A 19,569-nucleotide genomic window follows, 5' to 3' on the forward strand; every position below is an offset into this window, starting at 1 on the left:
GCAGCTCGACATGGAGACCTCCAGCGAGGAACAGACTGCGGACCCAAAGTCCGATAGCGGCACCCAGGCGGACCGGTTCGTGTCCAGGTCCGACAGGTACATAGTGTTTCCTTCCCCTGTGCTGTTATTTTAACGCTGTGACGCAGAATTTGTTCTGATAAACTGACACGACAGGTTGAAACTGCAGCTAGCTGGCTAGCTCAGGTTAGCATCGCTGCTCTGAACAAACCTGCAGACAAAAGCGTTGTTTTCTCTGATATATATCCATATTTATCAACTTAAAGTTACACTTTGTTATCCGGGAATGTAGCGTCCTATCACGTGTTCATTTTTATATGTATTGCACGAAAAATAGGTGCTTAATTTTGAAGAGATCATCACATAAACGTGTGATAAATTTCCATTTTATCGCTCTTAAAAAGTAATAGCATTAATGTTGAAAGTCCAGCTACACCGTTAACTGTTGAAACGCTCACAGGCGTGTAGGAGTGGCATATTGCGCAACTCTTCTGTTATAGCGAAAATATCCACGAGGTTTGCTGCTATTTTAAACTTAGAAACGTTGTCATTCAGTCAAGATTATAAATGACGTCTCTGTGATGATATCACAGTAGGTGTAAGAATGGACTGCATGACATCGGGACCTGACACTACAATTTCATTTATTCTGTATGTCTTGATGCATGTATATTTGACAATAATATAACTTGAACATAGTGAAGGGATTGAAAATGGTAATACACTTTCTTTGGCCAAATGATGACGCCTTACTCATGTGAGTCCCCTCACTTCCATCTTGTGCTGCACCCAGGGGCCTCGGTGTGTTTTCCTGGGGAGGATCGACAAAGTTCCCCTGTTCTCCCCCTCAACCACACCGACAGTGTGGACAAACCACTGTGGTGGACCCAGAGAGGGAGTTAAGAGACATAACTCTCTCTTCATCCTCCACAGGACATATTGCACTTCTGTTGGAACTCTGGTCTTTAAAGGCCTTCTCCAGGGCAGCCTTGTTGGGGGACTCTGAGCTAACTAGTTATCTCTGATGGCACATAAAGCAAAGCATTACGTCAAACTCGCTTCTGTGAATTTCTTTCGGTGAGACAAATGAAGTACGCATCTATCCATCTTCAAGTTTCTTCTGTGTCTTTTACTTCAGCGGCAGTGGAGAGGATTCACTGGATGGCCTTTCAAACCATGTTCCACATTGCCCTTTGACCCCTTCGCTAACGCCGCGCAAAAGAACCACGAGCCAGTCAAAGACGGAGCCACCGCTGCTCCGGACCAACAAGAGGACCATCTACACGGCTGGCAGGCCTCCTTGGTACAATGTCACCGGGACTACTTTCAAAGAAGCTTTCGTTATCGGTGAGTGAACGTAGTTTTTATGATTCGCCTGAAAACTACCAAACATTTCAATGTTAAATCATATCGTAATGACAGTTGTATGATGGCAAATAACTGATTTTCTGCTTCGACCTGGTTGCAGAGGTATGTCATTGACGGGTGCAATGATTCGCCTGAACTCTGCAACGACCGAATGCTTTCACGTTTTATTAATAGTTTGGTTTGCTCACTTGGTAGCGCACAGCATTTTTGGACTTTGAGGACGTCAGGTTTCTCCGATTCAAATCACTGCTCTCTCTTTTACCCCCTTTTACGAGTTTTTTCAATTGATGTTGTCGGTAGAAAGTGTCTCTCATGTCCTGGTGCAGAAGACGGGTTCTTAAATTTTCCCTTTATTAAAAAAAAATATATATATTTTTGCGTATGATGTACATCATTTCAATGTATTTGCTCCTTCTATCTAAACAAGGAGCCGAATGAACGTTCATTATTACCGGTCAAGTTAACTAGTTTTGACTGTTCCTTTCAATAGTAAAGGCAGATAAATGTACTGGCCGAAAAAGCCCTATTTAGAATATTTTCCACCAGCTGGCGTTAAAGTCGTTAATAATGCTCTAGTCAAATCTTATCTGGTTTCAGGTTGGTAAAGTAAGGGTTAACTTTCCTTCAGTAAGGGAACCATCGGCTTCTTTTGACAGAAAAAATGCATGAGGTTTTACATGAAAGGCTGTTTTCAGGGGACCTTTAAAAAAAAGCTATAAAGGGAAATGTGAGTCAGAAAATTGGTCTGAGAACAAGAACCGTTTTCCCCACATGTAATTATGCATTATTTACTGCCAACAATGAAGGCGTTCAATGTCAGCAACCTGTTATAATCCATACTTGAACTTGGTTTCCAAGGACTTGGATTTTTGTCCACTTTTTTTCTTAAGAAGAAAGTTTGACTTCAGGCAGTGAGTGATGACATGTGACGCCCAACAAATGTTTAAACAGACAGTTTGTGTGTGTTCAGGGTGTCTCTTTTCCTTCTCTCTAGTGACAGTTGGCTTCAGACTGTAGGAAGGATGAAAGAATGAATGAGTGTCGACGGTGTTATTTATAAAACTCGTCTTCTGGTCTGTGACTCGGCCCTCAAATCTTCTGATCTGAGCTCAAGCTGCCTTAAAGACCTGACTGGAAATCATTCATTCCACCGAAGACTATTTTTGTTCCTGAACAATACACACTCTGGACCTGGCTGCTGTCCCAGGACTGCTCTCCTGAAAGATTTCTCTTGTGTCTGTCACTCGGGAGGTCAAGTGAGGGGAGGCTGCTCTCACACCTTTCCAAGAGTGTTTTATTGTCTGTATCTGTCAGAAGAACAATGTACAGTTGCACCCACATGTTGTCTGCAGTGCGACAAATCACTTCTTCAGCGCACACATCCTCACACCACCAACAGCCGTGATACTTTCTCAGCCTTTTATTGACTTGTTTTAATTCACTTCAGACAAAAAAATGACACGTAATCGATCCAACTGGTTCTCCTCTGAACTCACGCAAGAATCTGCAGATATGGTGCGTATCAGGATGTAGGGGCTATGATACAATTGCGTACTGTGGGGGAAAACCAACATATTTATAGTATAAACCAAGTTGGGTGGTTGCAGAATTTACAGATCGCATTACTCTTGATGAAATTAGTTTTTAAACCTAGATATATATTTAATTAAAATATATCTATAATATAATTTTTCCCCTCGTCCTCAGTCATCGCCTGGATCTCTTATAAATATTTTCTGAAACCCCTGGTAAACCCATATATTGTTACAGTAAAACAATAAGTTGCTTGATTTAATTACAACACTTCACTACACACTGACAAAAATCTGCTTTAGCGAACCCAAATACAAAAAGATCATAGTGACGCACAAATCCACAAATCAAACACTGATGTGCGTAAAACAAGGATTAGTTTGTCAACACACATTCAAAACAATTAATGATTTAACACTGAGAAACACAAAGGCACTGAAACCAGCACACACTTGACACACCCTTATATCCACGTAATCTGACAAACGCACACTCAAACACACGCCTTAACATTGCACTATCAAACACAAACATTCTTTTAAAACCAACATTTGTTGCATGATGCTGTGCAACAACATAAAGAGAATCACAAACTCAAAATGCTGCCTTAATGACAAATACACACTTCACACAAAAAATGCCTACACATGCAGAAACACAGACTCACAAACGCTTTAACACAAGCATATATTGACTCTAGAAGCACAAACACCCTGATTCACTCACTAACCTACTTGCCTTTTAAGACTAACTACTTCAAATTATTAGGAGACACACAGTTGCCAAAAAACAGGTGTACTATCACAGACTGTAGACTCGGGTGTTAAAACAAACACACACTCAATACCAGTATCACTAAACACACACTCAATTGATAATGGACTCGCACAGTTGTATTCATGATCAAGTGTGTTGGTTTCCCCTTGTAACTAGATGTCGTCACACAATCATACAGTTGTGTCGATGTGACCCTGGACCCTCACAAGTGACCAAAGTTCCCACTTTTTGTGTAGAGCAACAACAACTTTACACAGATCTGGCTGAAACCGTGAGCAGAAGTTGTGTGTGTGTGTGTGTGTGTGGTTCCCTTGTGTTGTGAGAGCCGCTGTAAGAAGTGTTCACTGAGTGGTCCTGGTCCTCAGGTCTATGTGGAGGCAGCGCCTCTGGTAAAACCACGGTGGCTAACAAGATCATTGAAGCTCTGGATGTTCCCTGGGTGGTTCTTCTGTCCATGGACTCCTTCTACAAGGTAACTGTCTTCTCCTCGTGTGTGAGGATTGATTAGAAAACATCTCATGTGACATTCATGGTGTTTCTCCACACTGAAGGTTCTGAACAAGGAGCAGCAGGAGCTGGCGGCTAAAAACGAGTACAACTTTGACCACCCAGATGCGTTCGACTTCGAGCTGCTGGTGACCGTCCTGAGGAAGCTGAAGAAAGGGAAGAGCATCAAAGTGCCCGTGTACGACTTCACCTCTCACTGCAGACGCAAGGAATGGGTGAGATGACGACACTTGAAGCACCGTGGTTGTGTTGTTGCTAGTTTAGACTAGTTTATTTGTTGTGATGTGACTACTTAAGTGAGAAGTCTAAACACAACACTTCCGGTAAGACACAATTTCACAAACAACATAATATAGCAAAAACAACAACATACACTTAAATGCACACAACTATCACATGTACACAAATGGCTTCTTAGACCCAAACTCTCATGTTACACACACACATGCACACGCGCTAATGCACACACACAAATATATAGGTAAGTTATATATACACATAAACACACACACACACACACCTATACACACGCGTATATACAGTTATACACACACACTAGTATAGGCACACACAAATGCACATATGCACACACACACAGATGCACTTATGCAAACACACAAATGAAAATAAGCAAGTTATATACACACATATAAACACACAGATGTATATAAATATACACTCATATGCACACACGTAGGCACACACACACCTTGGCACACACACCTAGGCACACACACACAGATGCACTTATGCAAACACACAAATGCAAATAAGCAAGTTATATACACACATATAAACACACAGATGTATATAAATACACACGTAGGCACACACACACACATATGCACACACATACGTAGACACACACACAGAGATGCACTTATGCAAACGCACAAATGCAAATAAGCAAGTTATATACACGCATATAAACACACACGGATGTATATAAATATACACGCACACAATGTAATTAAATCTCAATCTCACAAGCTCACAGTTGTTGTGGATGTGATCTCGGACCCCCATAACCCCCTCCTCTGCGCCCTCTGCTTCTGTGATTTCAATAATTAATCGTAGAATTCTGTGACAAAAGTCCCAGAGGAGCCTGGAGTAAGTGGCTCTATGTTAAATGAGATTTTCTTTTAATGAGGTCATTATTAAAATGTTAGAGTCGGCGACGCTCACAAGTGAGAGCCTCCTCGCCCTCTCCTCCCCCACACCCACCAACAAGTCTGAGCGTGGAATCAATCCGGCCGTGATTCTCTCTGACAACTGCTCCCTGTTTCTATGTGCTGTAATTTCATGGCTGAGAGACGCAGCAGCTCTCAGGTCAGCTCGCAGCGACGCTGGCTGCACCTCAGTCCCAGAGGAGGTCCACGAGAACACACACCAGTTCTCTAGAGTGGACCAGTGTTTTTTTTCGTTCAACACGGCTTCGAGTACATGTGAACCTTCAGCAGGATAAGCTTTCCATCAGCTCCAGTGGTCCAGCCTTCCCCGCCTCTTCTCAAATTGATAGAGTTCCCCGATGTGCTCGGGACAGAATCAGGGGTTAATAAGGTAAGGTAAGGTAAGGTAAAACTTTATTGATCCCTCAGGAGGTCTCCTTTGGGAAATTGTTTTTTTACAATAGCCAGCAATTTTTCATAAACAATAAAAAATAATACATAAAAAATAAAATAAGAAGAACATAAAGAGGAAGAACAAGATGACACAATCTAAGTCTAAAGACAAAGACAAAGAACATAGGTCAAGGAAAGAAAAACAACAAAGACAAAGATACAAAGACTAACATGGAACAGAACATCCAGATACTCTCACTCCACTCCTGCCCCCGAACTCAGAATTGTACAATTTAATAGCCCGAGGGATGAATGAGTCCCTGAGTCTATTTGTTTTGCACCTGGGTAGGAGCATTCGTGCACTCATTCTGCTTCTCTGCTCACTGATGACAGTGCTGAGAGGATGACTGTCATCGTCCATGATGGACAGTAGTTTGTTCAATGATCTCCTCTCAGCAACTGTCACCAGTGAGTCCAGCTTCATTCCAACCACAGAACCAGCCCTCCTGATCAACCTGTCCAACCTGTTGACACTCCTCTTGGACACATTTCCACCCCAACACACCACAGCATAGAACAGGACACTGGCCACCACAGACTGGTAGAACATGCAGAGGAGCTTCTTGCAGATGTTAAATGAACGAAGCCTCCTCAGAAAGTACAGTCTACTCTGAACCTTCTTATACACATGGTCTGTGTTGCAGGACCAGTCCAGTTTACTGTCCATCCACACACCGAGGTACTTATAGTTGTCCACTATCTCCACCTCGTCGCCTCTGATGGACACTGGACGTGGCTTTGTCCTGGACCTCCCGAAATCCAAGACCAGCTCCTTGGTTTTTGAGGTGTTCAGCTGCAAGTGGTTCCTCTCACTCCAGTCCACAAAGTCACGTATCAGACTCCTGTACTCGTCTTCGCTATTGTCCCTGATGCATCCAACAATGGCAGTGTCGTCAGCATACTTCTGGACGAGACTCAGCTCTGAGTTGTAGCAGAAGTCTGAAGTGTAGATGGTGAAGAGGAGAGGGGCCAGTACTGTCCCCTGAGGTGCTCCTGTACTGCACACCATAGTGTCAGACTTGATGTCCTTCAGCCTGACATACTGTGGTCGATCAGTAAGATAGTCCGTAATCCAGGAGACCAGACCAGGGTCCACATGCATCTTAGTCAGTTTGTCCTGCAGCAGAGTGGGTTGGATAGTGTTGAAGGCACTAGAAAAGTCCAGGAACAGGATTCTCACTGAACCGCTTCCTTTATCCAAGTGGGAGTAGGTCCGATGCAGGAGGTGAAGGATGGCATCTTCCACACCAACTGCTGGCTGGTAGGCAAACTGCAGGGGGTCTTGCGCGTGCTGGACTTGTGGCGTAAGATGTTTGAGGACCAGCCGCTCCAGTGTCTTCATCAGCTGCGAAGTCAGTGCCACCGGTCTGTAATCGTTCAGCACACTCGGTCGGATCTTTTTAGGGACTGGAACGATACAGGAAGTCTTCCACAGAGTTGGTACTTTCCCCAGCCGTAGACTGAGGTTGAAGACATGCTGGAGTGGCTCAGCTAGTTCAGCAGCGCAGGTCTTTAGCAGTCGAGCAGACACCTTATCAGGACCAGCAGCCTTCCCTGGACGAATCCTCCGAAGTACATCCTGTACCTGGAGTGAGGTGAAGCTGGGAAGTGGTTCTGTGGAGCTGGGGGGGGCACAAGAAGGTGGGGCAGGTCCTGAGGCGGGCAGCAGTGAGGGTGAGGTGACCTGCTCAAACCTGTTGAAAAAGTTGTTCAGTCCATTTGCCTCATCCACCGTGTCCACTGCAGTCAGAGAGGCCTTGGTCTTGTGTCCAGTGATGGTTTTAACACCATCCCAGACCTCTCTTATTTCTTCTCGGCTCAGCTTCTCCTCCAACCTCCTCCTGTAGGTGTCCTTTGCCTCCTTCAAGCATCGCTTCACCTCCTGCTGAGCTGACCTCATGGCGTCCCTGTCTCTGCTCCTGAATGCCACTTTCTTCCTGTTAAGGACATCCTTGACCTCCTTTGTTACCCACGGTTTATTATTAGGGTAACAGCGGACAGTCTTAGTAGGGGCGACAACGTCCAAACAGAAATTTAAATAATCTGTTAGACAGTGTGTCTGTCCCTCGATGTCCTCACCATGAGACCTCAGCAGCACATCCCAGTCTGTTGTTTCAAAGCAGTCTCTGATGGCGTCCTCCACAGCTGGTGTCCACTTTCTGATTGTCTTAGTGGCCACAGTCTGTCTCTGCACCAGAGGAGTGTACTGTGACTGAAGGTGGACCAGGTTGTGATCGGACCTTCCAAGTGGAGGAAGAGGTTTGGCTCTGTAGGCGTCCTTCAAGTTGGAATAAAGAAGGTCAATTGTCCTGTTATTCCTGGTGGGACAATCCACGGCCTGATGGAAAGTAGGCAGAGTAGAGTCCAGGTTGGCATGATTAAAGTCTCCAGAGATGATGATAAACGCGTCAGGATGTTGATTCTGAAGTCGAGCTGTCATTGTGTGGATCTTCTCACAGGCAGATGCAGCCGCAGCGCTCGGAGGAATGTAAACACACAGCGCGATCACGTGACTGAACTCACGCGGTAGATAATATGGACGCATGCTGACAGCCAACAGTTCTAAATCTTGACAACAAGAGACTTTCTTTACAGTAACGTGTCCCGGGCTACACCAGCGTTTATTCACGTACATGATCAGACCTCCTCCTCTGCGCTTCCCACACGCGCGCGCGTCTCTGTCCGCTCTGATGGTGCTGAAACCCGGCAGTTCCACGTGTGAGTCCGGAGTCAGCTGAGTGAGCCACGTCTCCGTGAAGATCAACAAGCTGCTCTCTCTGTAGATCCGCTGGTTGTTGAGGGCAGACAGCTCGTCCATCTTATTCGTCAGTGAATTGACGTTCCCCATCGTGATCGTTGGGATCGTTGGTCTGTGACGTCTCCGATTGTCCGTTAGCTTAGCCTTTAGCCGCTTCCCTGCCCGACAGCCTCTGTAACGGCGCTGAAGTTCGATCGGGATCTTGTGGCGATCTCCAGCCCGTGCCATTGACTTCAGCGACAGTAGATCCTCTCTTGAGTAAACAAGACGATTCTTTCCATGTTCAAAAGTATCCATTTAAAAAGATTATAGTAAAAAATTAATAAAAAACAGAAAATTATAGAAATTGCTGCGGAGCTACTGGAAGAGGCAGCCGTCCTCGTCGGCGCCTTTAATGTAATAGCATCTGACCACCATTTTGATCCAATTAAATCTGTGGACTCGGAGGAATAGTGCTGAAGGGAATTCTCTCTCTGTGCTGGTCTGAAGATATATATGGTCAATTATGTATCGGTGCCATCGAATTATTGAACGATTACATTTATCATTTCAAAAGATAGATGGAGTTGAAATGTTGTAGAAATTGTTTTGTTTAAAAAAAAAAATGTTTTAATATATATATTTAATACTTTTAATAAGAATTGAATGCAATTGTTTTATTTGGCAGTATTCAAAAATACATCCTTATTAATTCAATATTTTATTTTAGCCTTTCAAAATCAATGATTGGCTGGAAGCTTGATTAAGTTGCACTCTGGTATCTTTTGGTATTGAAAAAAATGTAACCTTTTAATAAAGACTAATTAAACCCTTTTGAATATTAAAATTACTATTATTCAAAAAATATCTTGATTCTTAAAAAGAAAATTTAAACTCAATTTTCAACTATTTTGAACATTTGAAATTCATTCAATATTGAGATGACACTGATATTTATACATATGAACACATTTTTATGTTATGAATATTGAATTAATTTTGAGAAATTTAATTTCATTGTATGAAAATGGAATTTTCTAGAGGTTTGATATGAAATGGTATTTACTAGAGTTTTAATCATCAGATAAAGTGTTCAGACTTCTGTCGATGTTAAACGATAATTCCTCTTTCAGAAAACAGTCTACGGTGCCAACGTCGTCATCTTTGAGGGGATTCTGGCGTTTGCAAACAAAGAACTGCTTAAGGTGAGAAATGTAATCCTTGCTATTTTATATATTTATATATATATTCGACTGGCCACTACCGAACCGAGTTGATATTATTGACAAAAAAACTTTTGTTTATTCTGTAAAATTCTTCTTGTTAAAGTATCAAACATTGGTTTTAAATGAAGAATCGAGCCGATGCATCAGCCGGAAATTAACGATGGCACTTAAATTACAGAAGATCCATACGGCAGTGTTGCTCGCCGTTAAGAGTCGTCCTCATTGTCTGTGGGCGCGGGAGCTGGAGCGTGGAGATAAGACGCCTTAGCTCCCCGGGGACTCGAGCCCGATTCTGTTCATAAGGGCTTTTGTCCGGAGTGATTAATTGTGTTCCGTCAGTGACTGCTGTAAATCTGATGCTTTAATGCGGAGTTTGTCTACTGGAGATGCCTTGTCGCCACCGTCTCTGTGAATGAAGCTGTATGTTTCCTCAAAGATGGGAATAGCCTGCACGTGGCTAGATCATCACAAACCCAGAATATCTCGATCAAATCTTATTGGGAAATAAAATCTGAGGATCCCTTGTTTTGTTCATGTCCTATAGAGCCAGTTGTTCAACGGTAATCTGATCGGTATTGGTTATCGGATTGGATCAAAATTTGTTTTGTTTTTTTCAAAGAGAAACGATGATTCTTAAATCGAGTGCATCATATAATCCAATCCTTGTTTTAATATGGATCAAACCTTCAGATTCTACTGATTTTTCTTTTAACAAAAAAACTGTGATCCAAAAATACAGGTTTGTCCTGATGCCAGTGAGGATTGGGGTTTCAGGAAGTACATTTAGAAACACTTTAAAATCTGTCAAAAAATCAATAATATTGTTTTGGTCAAATACTTTTCTTAAATATATTTTACGCTTCGTTTTTTCAAATGTCACAGTGATGATAAAGAAGGTGAAGGATACCAATGAAGCCTCTCAATAGAAGATCTTGTCCCAATGAAATAAACCCCCAGAGTTGAATAACAGACAAAAAAAATGTACCTTCAAAATATCCATAATGCATTTAAAAAAAAAAGTTTGTGTAGAGGCTCAGGTGATGATGTAAAAGAAATGTTCAATAGAAGTAGATACGTTTTAATATTTTTGTGTTTTGTCTCTAAATAAAAACAAGACACTTCAAGTGAAACTCTACCTGTTCTTGACATTGGTAGGAGCCCACATTGTGATATTATGTTATGTTAGAGCACTGGGAATTTGGATTTGATCATCTTAAAACTATCTTGTTCAGTTTCATTCAATCTGGGTGTTGCCCTTTAAAAACTGGCATCACTTTAAAACAGATACATGATCTACGATCATGTTAATCCAGGTTATTTTTTGGCCCATAGACGTCTTGTTAAGACGTGTTTCTGTAACTGAGAACTTTGCATCAACTGCTCGTGTTCAGCAACATCTCCCTGCTGGTCGCTGTCTGACAGAATCATGTTGGTGCTTATGGATCTGAGCTACGATCGGACTCATCCTCTCCATCACCCGGCATCCTCGCGCACCGGACAGTTTCCTTCCCTTTTCCTGCTGCCCTGTCATGCGGTCTCATTGATTTTTCCTGGTTCTGCTGAGTCGAAGTTCGGTGTAATGAAGCCTGTTGGACGACCAACATGCTCTTAAAGTGACAGCGGTCAGTGACGGATCCTCGGTTTACACCTCGACATCATCTCTGACAGCGATGGTGTGCAACAAACTCGGTCAAAACTTTTACCTTTTCAAGCCACGTACAACATTTTTATATTGCATTAAGTAGGCTACAAATAAAAATAATATTGAATTTAGAGCATTTACTTTTGAACAATTGGAATTACATTTTTCAAAAAATATATGCTTCTTAAATATTTGTGTTTCAAATACATAAATTACACATTTTTAAAACCGTCAATGAATGTCATCTTGTTTTTGGTGCAGGGAAATGTAAGTTGTGAGTCTTCAGAGATGAATTGATCAACAAAAGTTTGCCTTCGTTCGCAGCTGCTGGACATGAAAGTGTTTGTGGACACGGACTCGGACATCCGGCTCATACGGAGGCTGAAGAGGGACGTCGCTCATCGGGGGCGGGACATCAACGGCGTCATCAAACAGTACAATAAGTTTGTGAAGCCCGCCTTTGAGCAGTACATCGAGCCCACGGTGCAGCTCGCCGACATCGTGGTGCCCAGAGGTCAGTGGGGTTGAGGGGGCACTCACTCTTTGACCGTGTTCATGTGGCTCTTGAGGACAGAGTTCAAATACAAACATACCAGAACCTTATTGTAGAATAACAAGCTGGTCCCAGTCCAAGTTGGAGACATAGCCCTCCCAATGTATCTCGCGTTTGCACTGAGGACTTCTCCCACTTGTGAACACTAAATCGTTGTAAAGAAAAGCTCAGTATTCCTGGTTAAACTCTTATTATCTATACCTTGTTGGTGTTAATGTTAACTTCTTGGATTTGATTCTTCATTTCTCATTTTCCTCCATTAATTCTTTACAGGGAGCATTTCTTGGCCTGCAAACTAAAGGCTAATTTTCCATAGTTTTTAATAATAATAGTAATAAAGTCCTTCACATGAAAACAACTACATTCCTTTTTTTAATGGCACAGTACATTAAAATCAGCAAAATAACAAAACAAGATAAATTCCTTCTGAATAATAAAATAACAGGGTATTGAGGAATCCAGGCAAGATTTAAATACGACTTTCAGTTTTATTATACGACTCTTTTTCTTCATCTCATACATATCAGATGTTCCTTAGAACTTCAAGATATGTTCACAACCTTTAACACCGTAAAGGTGTCATTCTCTCTTCATCCTCTTATGTTTGAATCATACTTTCCTCTCAATAAAAGTCTCCGTCTGCAGGTGGAGACAACTTCGTAGCCCTGGATCTGATCGTGCAGCACGTCCACAGTCAGCTGGAGAAGGTAATGCATCTCTTTTCTCCCTCTGTTGTGCAGTGTTTCTTGTTCATTCATCGATTGTGCGTCTCTTGACGGTCAACTGTGTTAGTACCTCTGATAAAAACCATCAAGGTTAACCTCAGGCTCTCTCATTGGGACCAACTCTGTGTGAACACGACCTGTTTGTCATTGAAACTGAAAACTGTGACCTTGGGCCTCAGAACAATCCCGGAGCTAAACACACTTACATTTTCAAAGTCGCTTCAGGTTTTTATCGTTTCCCTCTTAGGCTGTAAAAGCTGTGGAGCTGTAGGCCTTTGCAGGTGGAAGTAATGGCCCTACAAGGTGCCCCATCACCCCCTCTCTCTTCATAAAGCTACTTTGTGAACAGAACTGATAGACACTGATCAATTGTTAATCCTGTTCTTTTGTTTTTTTATGGTTTGTAATTTTGAGGAATGGCTTGTCTCACCTTTGTTCTCTTATGTTCCTCTGCTCACACAAACACACACATGTTGCTGTGACTGTGTGACTCCTTGTCGTGCACGACCCCCCCACCCCCGCCTGCCTGGCTGAATGCTGTGTTTCCGCTCCAGCGTGAGATCAATGTGAGGTACGGACGGTTTGGGCTCAACTTTTAGTTTTCCTCCCTGTTCTGCTGGGGTTTTTTCAGTTTGTTTGCCGTTAATTTTCTCTTCCAAACAAAAGTGAAAATGTCCAGAAAATACCCCAGAGATGTCGGCGTGTTTGACTAAGTTTGAACTGTCTCTGGCAGGTATTCCAACGTCAGTCTGTGTTTGTTTGTAGCTCCTGAAGCGGCCTGTAGAGGTCAGAAATACACTTTGTAGATAAATGATGATGACCGAAAGAGCTTCTCTCCTGTTAAAGCCTGATGCATGCAGAGCAACTCTTCTTCTGTGATCTGCTGACATGATCCCAAACAGATTGTGTTCACACAGAAACTCTTAAACCGAAGAATATTTCACACACATTTACGTTTCTTTATTCGAGATATTGTGTTTAACATGAGGAGTCGCCGTGTAAAATTGTTTTTCTCTTACACTCGTCCTTTTTACTTTCCCTTCCTGGTTCATCCTTCTCTTCAACACTAAATCAATGTCTTCTTCAGAGGAAGCTGCGCTGGGACATGTGAGATTACACTCGTGCATCCTTGTGCTCCAATATTCACCCGCCTGCACTGCTTTAACAGTGTTTGTGCGGACGCCATTAAAGCTCCTGTTAGCACTTTTTGCTGCCTTGTTGTAGAACCTTCAAATGTTACCTGAGGCACTTGATACTTGAGCTCAAGTCAAACCGTAGCAGAAGTGCTGGTTGTGTGAAAAAATCCCAAACAAGCCATCATTGAGTACAGTTTTCTGTCGGCTTGTCAGGATGGTTCTCCGGCAGCAGAAATTGCTGTTCATGCTTTTAACCTAAAATGCACGACTTAAACTAACTGGTGCTATTTAATTTTTTTATCGCTTTAATTTTTCAAAAGGTTTGCTAACAGATGCTCGTAGTTGTTGTCTCTGACTGCTTCTTTAAAAATGAATATCCTTCTGTAGTTAAAGCATCTCTTCTTTGGAACCACTAAAAGGGGAAAAAAGTAGTTGAAAGAAAAATGGTGTTTATAGAATATTCCTACTAGTGTCGTGTTTTTCCTCCTTTAGCCAGTTTTCTGTGTGTTTCTTTGTTTGCAAAACGAGTTAAAGCCTCTCGTTTTCTTCTTTCGATTAATTTAATCGGTAACTAAAAAAGTCTCTTAGTATTTCATGTGAAAATATTGTCTTTGATCCACTACTGTAAAGCGGTTGACACCCGCAGGTTGTCCATACAAATTTAGGTTTTGAAAAACATGGTTAAAAAACAGATGAGTCATGACTGTTAAATTAAACAAATCATTGGAGAACGTATTAATATAATGATACTAAAATGTTTGGAATTGTTGCTCTAGGCAACAACCATTACAATAGTATAATATATTTATTTATTAACAATAAATGCAACAAACTAATGCTAGAGTTTTGGACACTTTGGTTCCGTGCTGCTTTAACTTGGCGGAGAATATTCTGCATTAGTTCCGAGCATGACGTCATCCAGCCTGTCATCCCAAACGTAACCCGGTCTGTGGTAGAAGCTGGTCATCAGCGCCCCCTGCTGATGAAAGACAAAAACAGCCTTTTTTTATTTTGTGTGTATTTATCAGGCCGACTTTACTTGTGTTATTTTACTAATTATGTTTGTTCGTCCTCCACAGATCAGCGCTGGCCTCGGCTCACCAGGGGCAGCCATTACCCACAACCCTCAGCGTGATGGAGAGCACGCCGCAGGTCCGAGGCATGCACACCATCATCAGGTCAGACGGCAAAACACCAGTGATTTAACACAAATATAAGACTCCTTAACCGTCCAGGTCTGGATATTATGATGAAATACATCGATTGATAAATAAAGATAATTCATTCAAATCTATTTAACTTTTTAACTTAAAAAAAAAAAAAAATGGCATGGCACAACACACCTTAAATGGAGAATATAACAAATTATTTTAATGTCAATAGAACTGGCCACACCAGTGGAATATATAAAGCTATGTTTTGCTCTTTTAAATACAAAAAAAAATAGACAAAGAAGGGGAAAAAAATGACGAGGCGCTTCTTCTCTGTCCCATTTTGTTTTTGCCACTTACCGTTGAGTCAGCTTTTCTTTTCCAATTGCGTTTTATTGAATCGTAACGTCAATTTGAATCAAAAACATATCAAGCCTTCTTGGTGTAAAGTGTTGTTTTTGTCAAAAGTATAAAAGACATGCAACATAAACATGATAAAAAGGGTTATCGAATGTGAGCAGAAGTAAGTAATATTTATTTATATAGTGCTTTTCCAGACCAGGGTCACAAAGCGCTTAAACAATCAAAACAATACTCAAAAAAGTATATACTTTAAAGATCAAGATAATACTGAGAACAACACAGGAGTTCCAGAAAATCAAGGAAAAGCCTGAACAAATAGAAACGTCTTAAGATGTTTCTTAAAGGAGTCAGTAGACTCCATCAAACGCAAAGAGAGAGGAAGATCGTTCCAAAGCTTAGGAGCAACAGCCTGAAAAGATTTCTCTCCTCTGGTCCTGAGCCGTGTGCGTGGAACCATAAGTAGATTCTGATCCACAGACCTCAGAGCCCGAGCTGGGGTGTAAGGCTGGATCAGATCAGTGATGTAAGGAGGGGCCTGACCATGAATAGCTCTGAAAGTAAGAACCAGAATTTTAAAGTTGATCCTGAAAGAAACTGGAAGCCAGTGAAGAGTTTTAAGGATCGGAGAAATGTGAGTTCTTCTACTTGAGCGGGTCAGAATTCTGGCTGCAGAGTTCTGAATCAACTGCAGACGAGACAGATCCTTCTTGTTAAGACATGAAAACAAACTGTTACAATAGTCCAGACGAGAAGAAACAAACGCATGGATTACAAGCTCCAGATCATGTTCCGACAACATTTTCCTAAGTTTAGAGATTTTTCTCAGTTGAAGGAAACAGTTTCTGGTCAGTTTTCTACAGTGTTGAACAAGAGACATGTCTTTATCAAATACAACACCCAGGTTTCTCAGGCTCAGTTTGACAGACCGACCTAAGTCACCCAAGTATTGACTCAACCCTGGAACCTTATCATCAGGAGCAATCACCAGTGTTTCAGTTTTGTCCACATTTAGCTGTAGAGTGTTTTCACTCATTGTTTGATTTCTAGCAAACAATTGACTAAGCTGTTCAGCCTTTGGGGCTCAGTTGGATCAAAAGCGCAGTAGAGCTGGATGTCATCAGCAAAAATGTGATAAGAAACTTCTGGAAATCTCTGAATGATTTTACTGAGGGGAATCAAGTACAGCAAAAACAATAAAGGACCCAGAACAGAACCTTGAGGAACTCCACACAACAGATCTGCCGATTCAGACCTCATTTGATTGACAGATACACTAAAACTACGCCCAGAAAGGTAAGATGAGAACCATTCTAACACAGACCCAGACAGTCCCACTAAAACTAAAACTAAAAAACTAAAACTAAGTAAGTTTTGCATCTTCGTCTCACCTCGACTTTGTGTTTAAATGTAGAAACAAAGAGACGAACCGCGACGAGTTCATCTTCTACTCCAAAAGATTAATGAGGCTGCTGATAGAACATGCTCTTTCCTTCCTGCCGCTCAAGGTGAGCTGCTGTAAAACTCTTGTCTTCATTTATATGCCGTCGGTCTTTGAAGTCCTGGATCAGCACTTTATCTTCTCCTTCCAGCCCGTTTCCGTGGAGACGCCGCAGGGTGGGATCTATGAGGGGAAGAGGCTGAGTGGTAAAAGAGTAAGTTCAGATGGAGCCAAAACACCTTGAATTATTATCTCTTCAACAACCACGGAGCCTCATCTAAAGCCCCTCCCTCTGGTGTGGTCTAGATCACAGGCGTGTCCATCCTCAGAGCAGGTGAGACCATGGAACAAGCTCTGACAGCCGTTTGTAAAGACATTCGTCTTGGGAAGATTCTCATCCAGACCAACCATGACACCGGAGAGCCAGAGGTGAGACTGACCCACCGGAGCGTGTCCGACACTGACACTAACCCGGCTGGACGCTGACTCTGCTCTCAGCTCCACTACCTCCGTCTGCCCAAAGACATCAGTGAAGACTACGTGATCCTGATGGACAGCACCGTGTCCACCGGAGCTGCAGCTCTCATGGCAGTCAGAGTCCTGCTGGTAGGTCTGCACATGTGACCGATCACATTCTTCCACCTTCTCTTCACGGTTCCTCTCTGCAGGACCACGATGTGCCCGAGGACAAGATCTTCCTGCTGTCGCTGCTCATGGCAGAGATGGGGGTTCACTCCGTGGCCTACGCCTTCCCAAAGGTTCGCATCATCACCACCGCGGTGGACAAAGAGGTCAACGACCAGTTCCACATCATTCCAGGGATCGGTGAGTCGGAATTTAACTATTGATAGCAATGAAAAGAACTGTTGGTTTAGTGTTATATGATTGTCTGTTGAAAGTCTTAGTGACGTTTTTAAAACCAGGAAAGGTTTGAGCAGATAAACTAATATCTTAAACCATGTTCAACGATCCATTGATTACAATCTTAATCCTTCATTTTAATTATAATAATAATAATTCTAAATTATTTTATCTCATAAATCCTTTTATGTTTCATGGAAAAACCTTGTCCAATATTTAGGATTAAAGCACTGTTTTCTGCATGATGGTGCTTTAATCTGACTTTCAAATAAACTCTTGTTATTAATAGGACTTAAAATTGACGATGAGTAACTAAAGTTTTTGTGGATTTATACTTGATCGATAAGAAAAAAGAAAGAGAAATGTATTTTTTTAAATACTTTTTATTTACAAATGCTAGAAATTATTATACTTGATATAAGATATTTAGATTTAAGCTACTCATTTCACCATTTAGCTTTTCATGACTTGATAGAATGATTAATACATATTAATATAATGATTAATCATTCTATCAAGTTCTTATTTGTTTAGATTTTGTCCCACATTTAGCAAAAATCACATTTGTTTTGCTGTGTATGCATTGTGTACAAATTATTGTGTAAAAATGTTGAAAGGTAAGGCTGAAGTGAAATATGCTCAGTTCTTGAAATGATATTAATTCCTAATAATTTTGCTTCTTGTTCCTTTTGTCGACTCATGTTTCTGGCTGAAGGTAATTTTGGGGATCGTTACTTTGGAACGGACGCACCATCGGACTGGTGTGAGAGCGACGAGGGGATGGACTACTGATGACAAACACGGGTCGGGGGGTCCAGATGACTGACTCACCGTCGCTGTGGGTAATCTTGCCAAAACACAATCTCCTGCGCTGCTTCTCATCCACCGAAACGTAATCCTGAAAAAAGCTTGACGCCGACAGTGTTGCCAGTTTTGAAGACGTTTATCGACTCATCATCTGTGCCAGAATTTTTGCACTTTTTCTTCTTCTTTTTTGTAAATGAATGATTTGAGTAAATCAGCTGCAGGATTAGCTGAGACCAGCATCACCAGTTTCATCTTCTCAACCATTGATGCAGCGTAAACACCCAAAACAAGAGCTTGTCAATCATTTGTCAGCATTCCATAACAGCATTAATATTTATAATAACAAAAATATTGTGGTGGGAAAACTGTTCAAATATATTTTGGGGAACGTAAAGTATATAAACTTATCAATAGTAATTATTGATTTAAATTGAGGACTTGAAAAAAAAATGAGAAGCTACTAATGTTTATTCATGATTGAAATGAACATTGTTACAAAAATTAAATTGTCAGAAGTAGCTTCTCGTCGAATACCTAAATAAAAATGACAACATTAAATAAATGGAGCAGGGAAATGTTGTGTTTGATTAACTGTTCTACACCAAACTGTATGACATTGTCAAGTTCTTACCTCAGTCAACTCTCTGTGAATTGATTACTTGACGCCATCTTTGGATGAATTAACCGACGCTTCTTTAATTCCATCAGTTTTCGTTGAATTTGCTTCCATTTTGTCACTGCGGTGCTGAACCAGTGGCTTTAATAGTGTTACTCATTTTTATTCTGTATTTGTGTACAGATTATCGAGACAACACAATATTTACACGTTGTTTCAATTCGTGCATGACGACGCCAAACATTCCAGGACGTTTGTGGAAACCATTCACAGTTATGACTGTTTACATCCAGCACTTGCATTGATCTACGGATTCTTAATCTAAATGTGACGTTGATTCGAATTTCATGAAGATCAAGCTGAAGATCCAAATAAATGCACTTGCTGGCAAAACGAAACCTACCTTGAAAACCTGTTTTAAAAAAATTGTAATTTCTGTTGTATGGTGCCGTTTACTTTTAAGGAAATAAAAATTAAAAACACCACTTT

The 19,569-nt window shown here is 41.5% G+C and overlaps 1 protein-coding gene across 2 annotated transcripts; it reads left to right on the forward strand.

Annotated features, from left to right (window-relative positions):
* On the forward strand, positions 1-19,565 carry LOC148067824 (uridine-cytidine kinase-like 1). 2 transcript variants are annotated; one of them, XM_087805086.1, is made up of 15 exons: positions 1-96; positions 1,157-1,365; positions 4,062-4,168; positions 4,248-4,418; positions 9,696-9,767; positions 11,755-11,944; positions 12,629-12,690; positions 13,263-13,279; positions 14,924-15,022; positions 16,770-16,863; positions 16,948-17,010; positions 17,103-17,225; positions 17,295-17,402; positions 17,465-17,621; positions 18,373-19,565. In XM_087805086.1, exons 1-15 carry the CDS (start codon positions 11-13, stop codon positions 18,447-18,449), a joined length of 1,635 nt encoding a protein of 544 aa, XP_087661212.1. In that variant the 5' UTR covers positions 1-10; the 3' UTR covers positions 18,450-19,565. The 2 variants fall into 2 exon arrangements, with proteins under 2 accessions (XP_087661212.1, XP_087661211.1); XM_087805085.1 differs by lacking the exon at positions 13,263-13,279 and adding an exon at positions 13,796-13,815.
* Positions 19,566-19,569: the final 4 nt, after the last annotated feature.

Source organism: Callionymus lyra, chromosome 13 (genome assembly GCF_982586985.1).
Source record: "Callionymus lyra chromosome 13, fCalLyr1.hap1.1, whole genome shotgun sequence".
Lineage (NCBI taxonomy): Eukaryota > Metazoa > Chordata > Actinopteri > Syngnathiformes > Callionymidae > Callionymus > Callionymus lyra.

Excerpts from the sequence above, each read along its gene's own strand:
- LOC148067824 (XM_087805085.1), top strand. The coding sequence starts at position 11 with ATGGAGACCTCCAGCGAGGAACAGACTGCGGACCCAAAGTCCGATAGC. Across the intron at positions 13,816-14,923 it reads AGGAAGCTGCGCTGGGACAT|ATCAGCGCTGGCCTCGGCTC; the intron begins GTGAGATTACAC and ends CGTCCTCCACAG. Across the intron at positions 16,864-16,947 it reads TTTCCTTCCTGCCGCTCAAG|CCCGTTTCCGTGGAGACGCC; the intron begins GTGAGCTGCTGT and ends TTCTCCTTCCAG.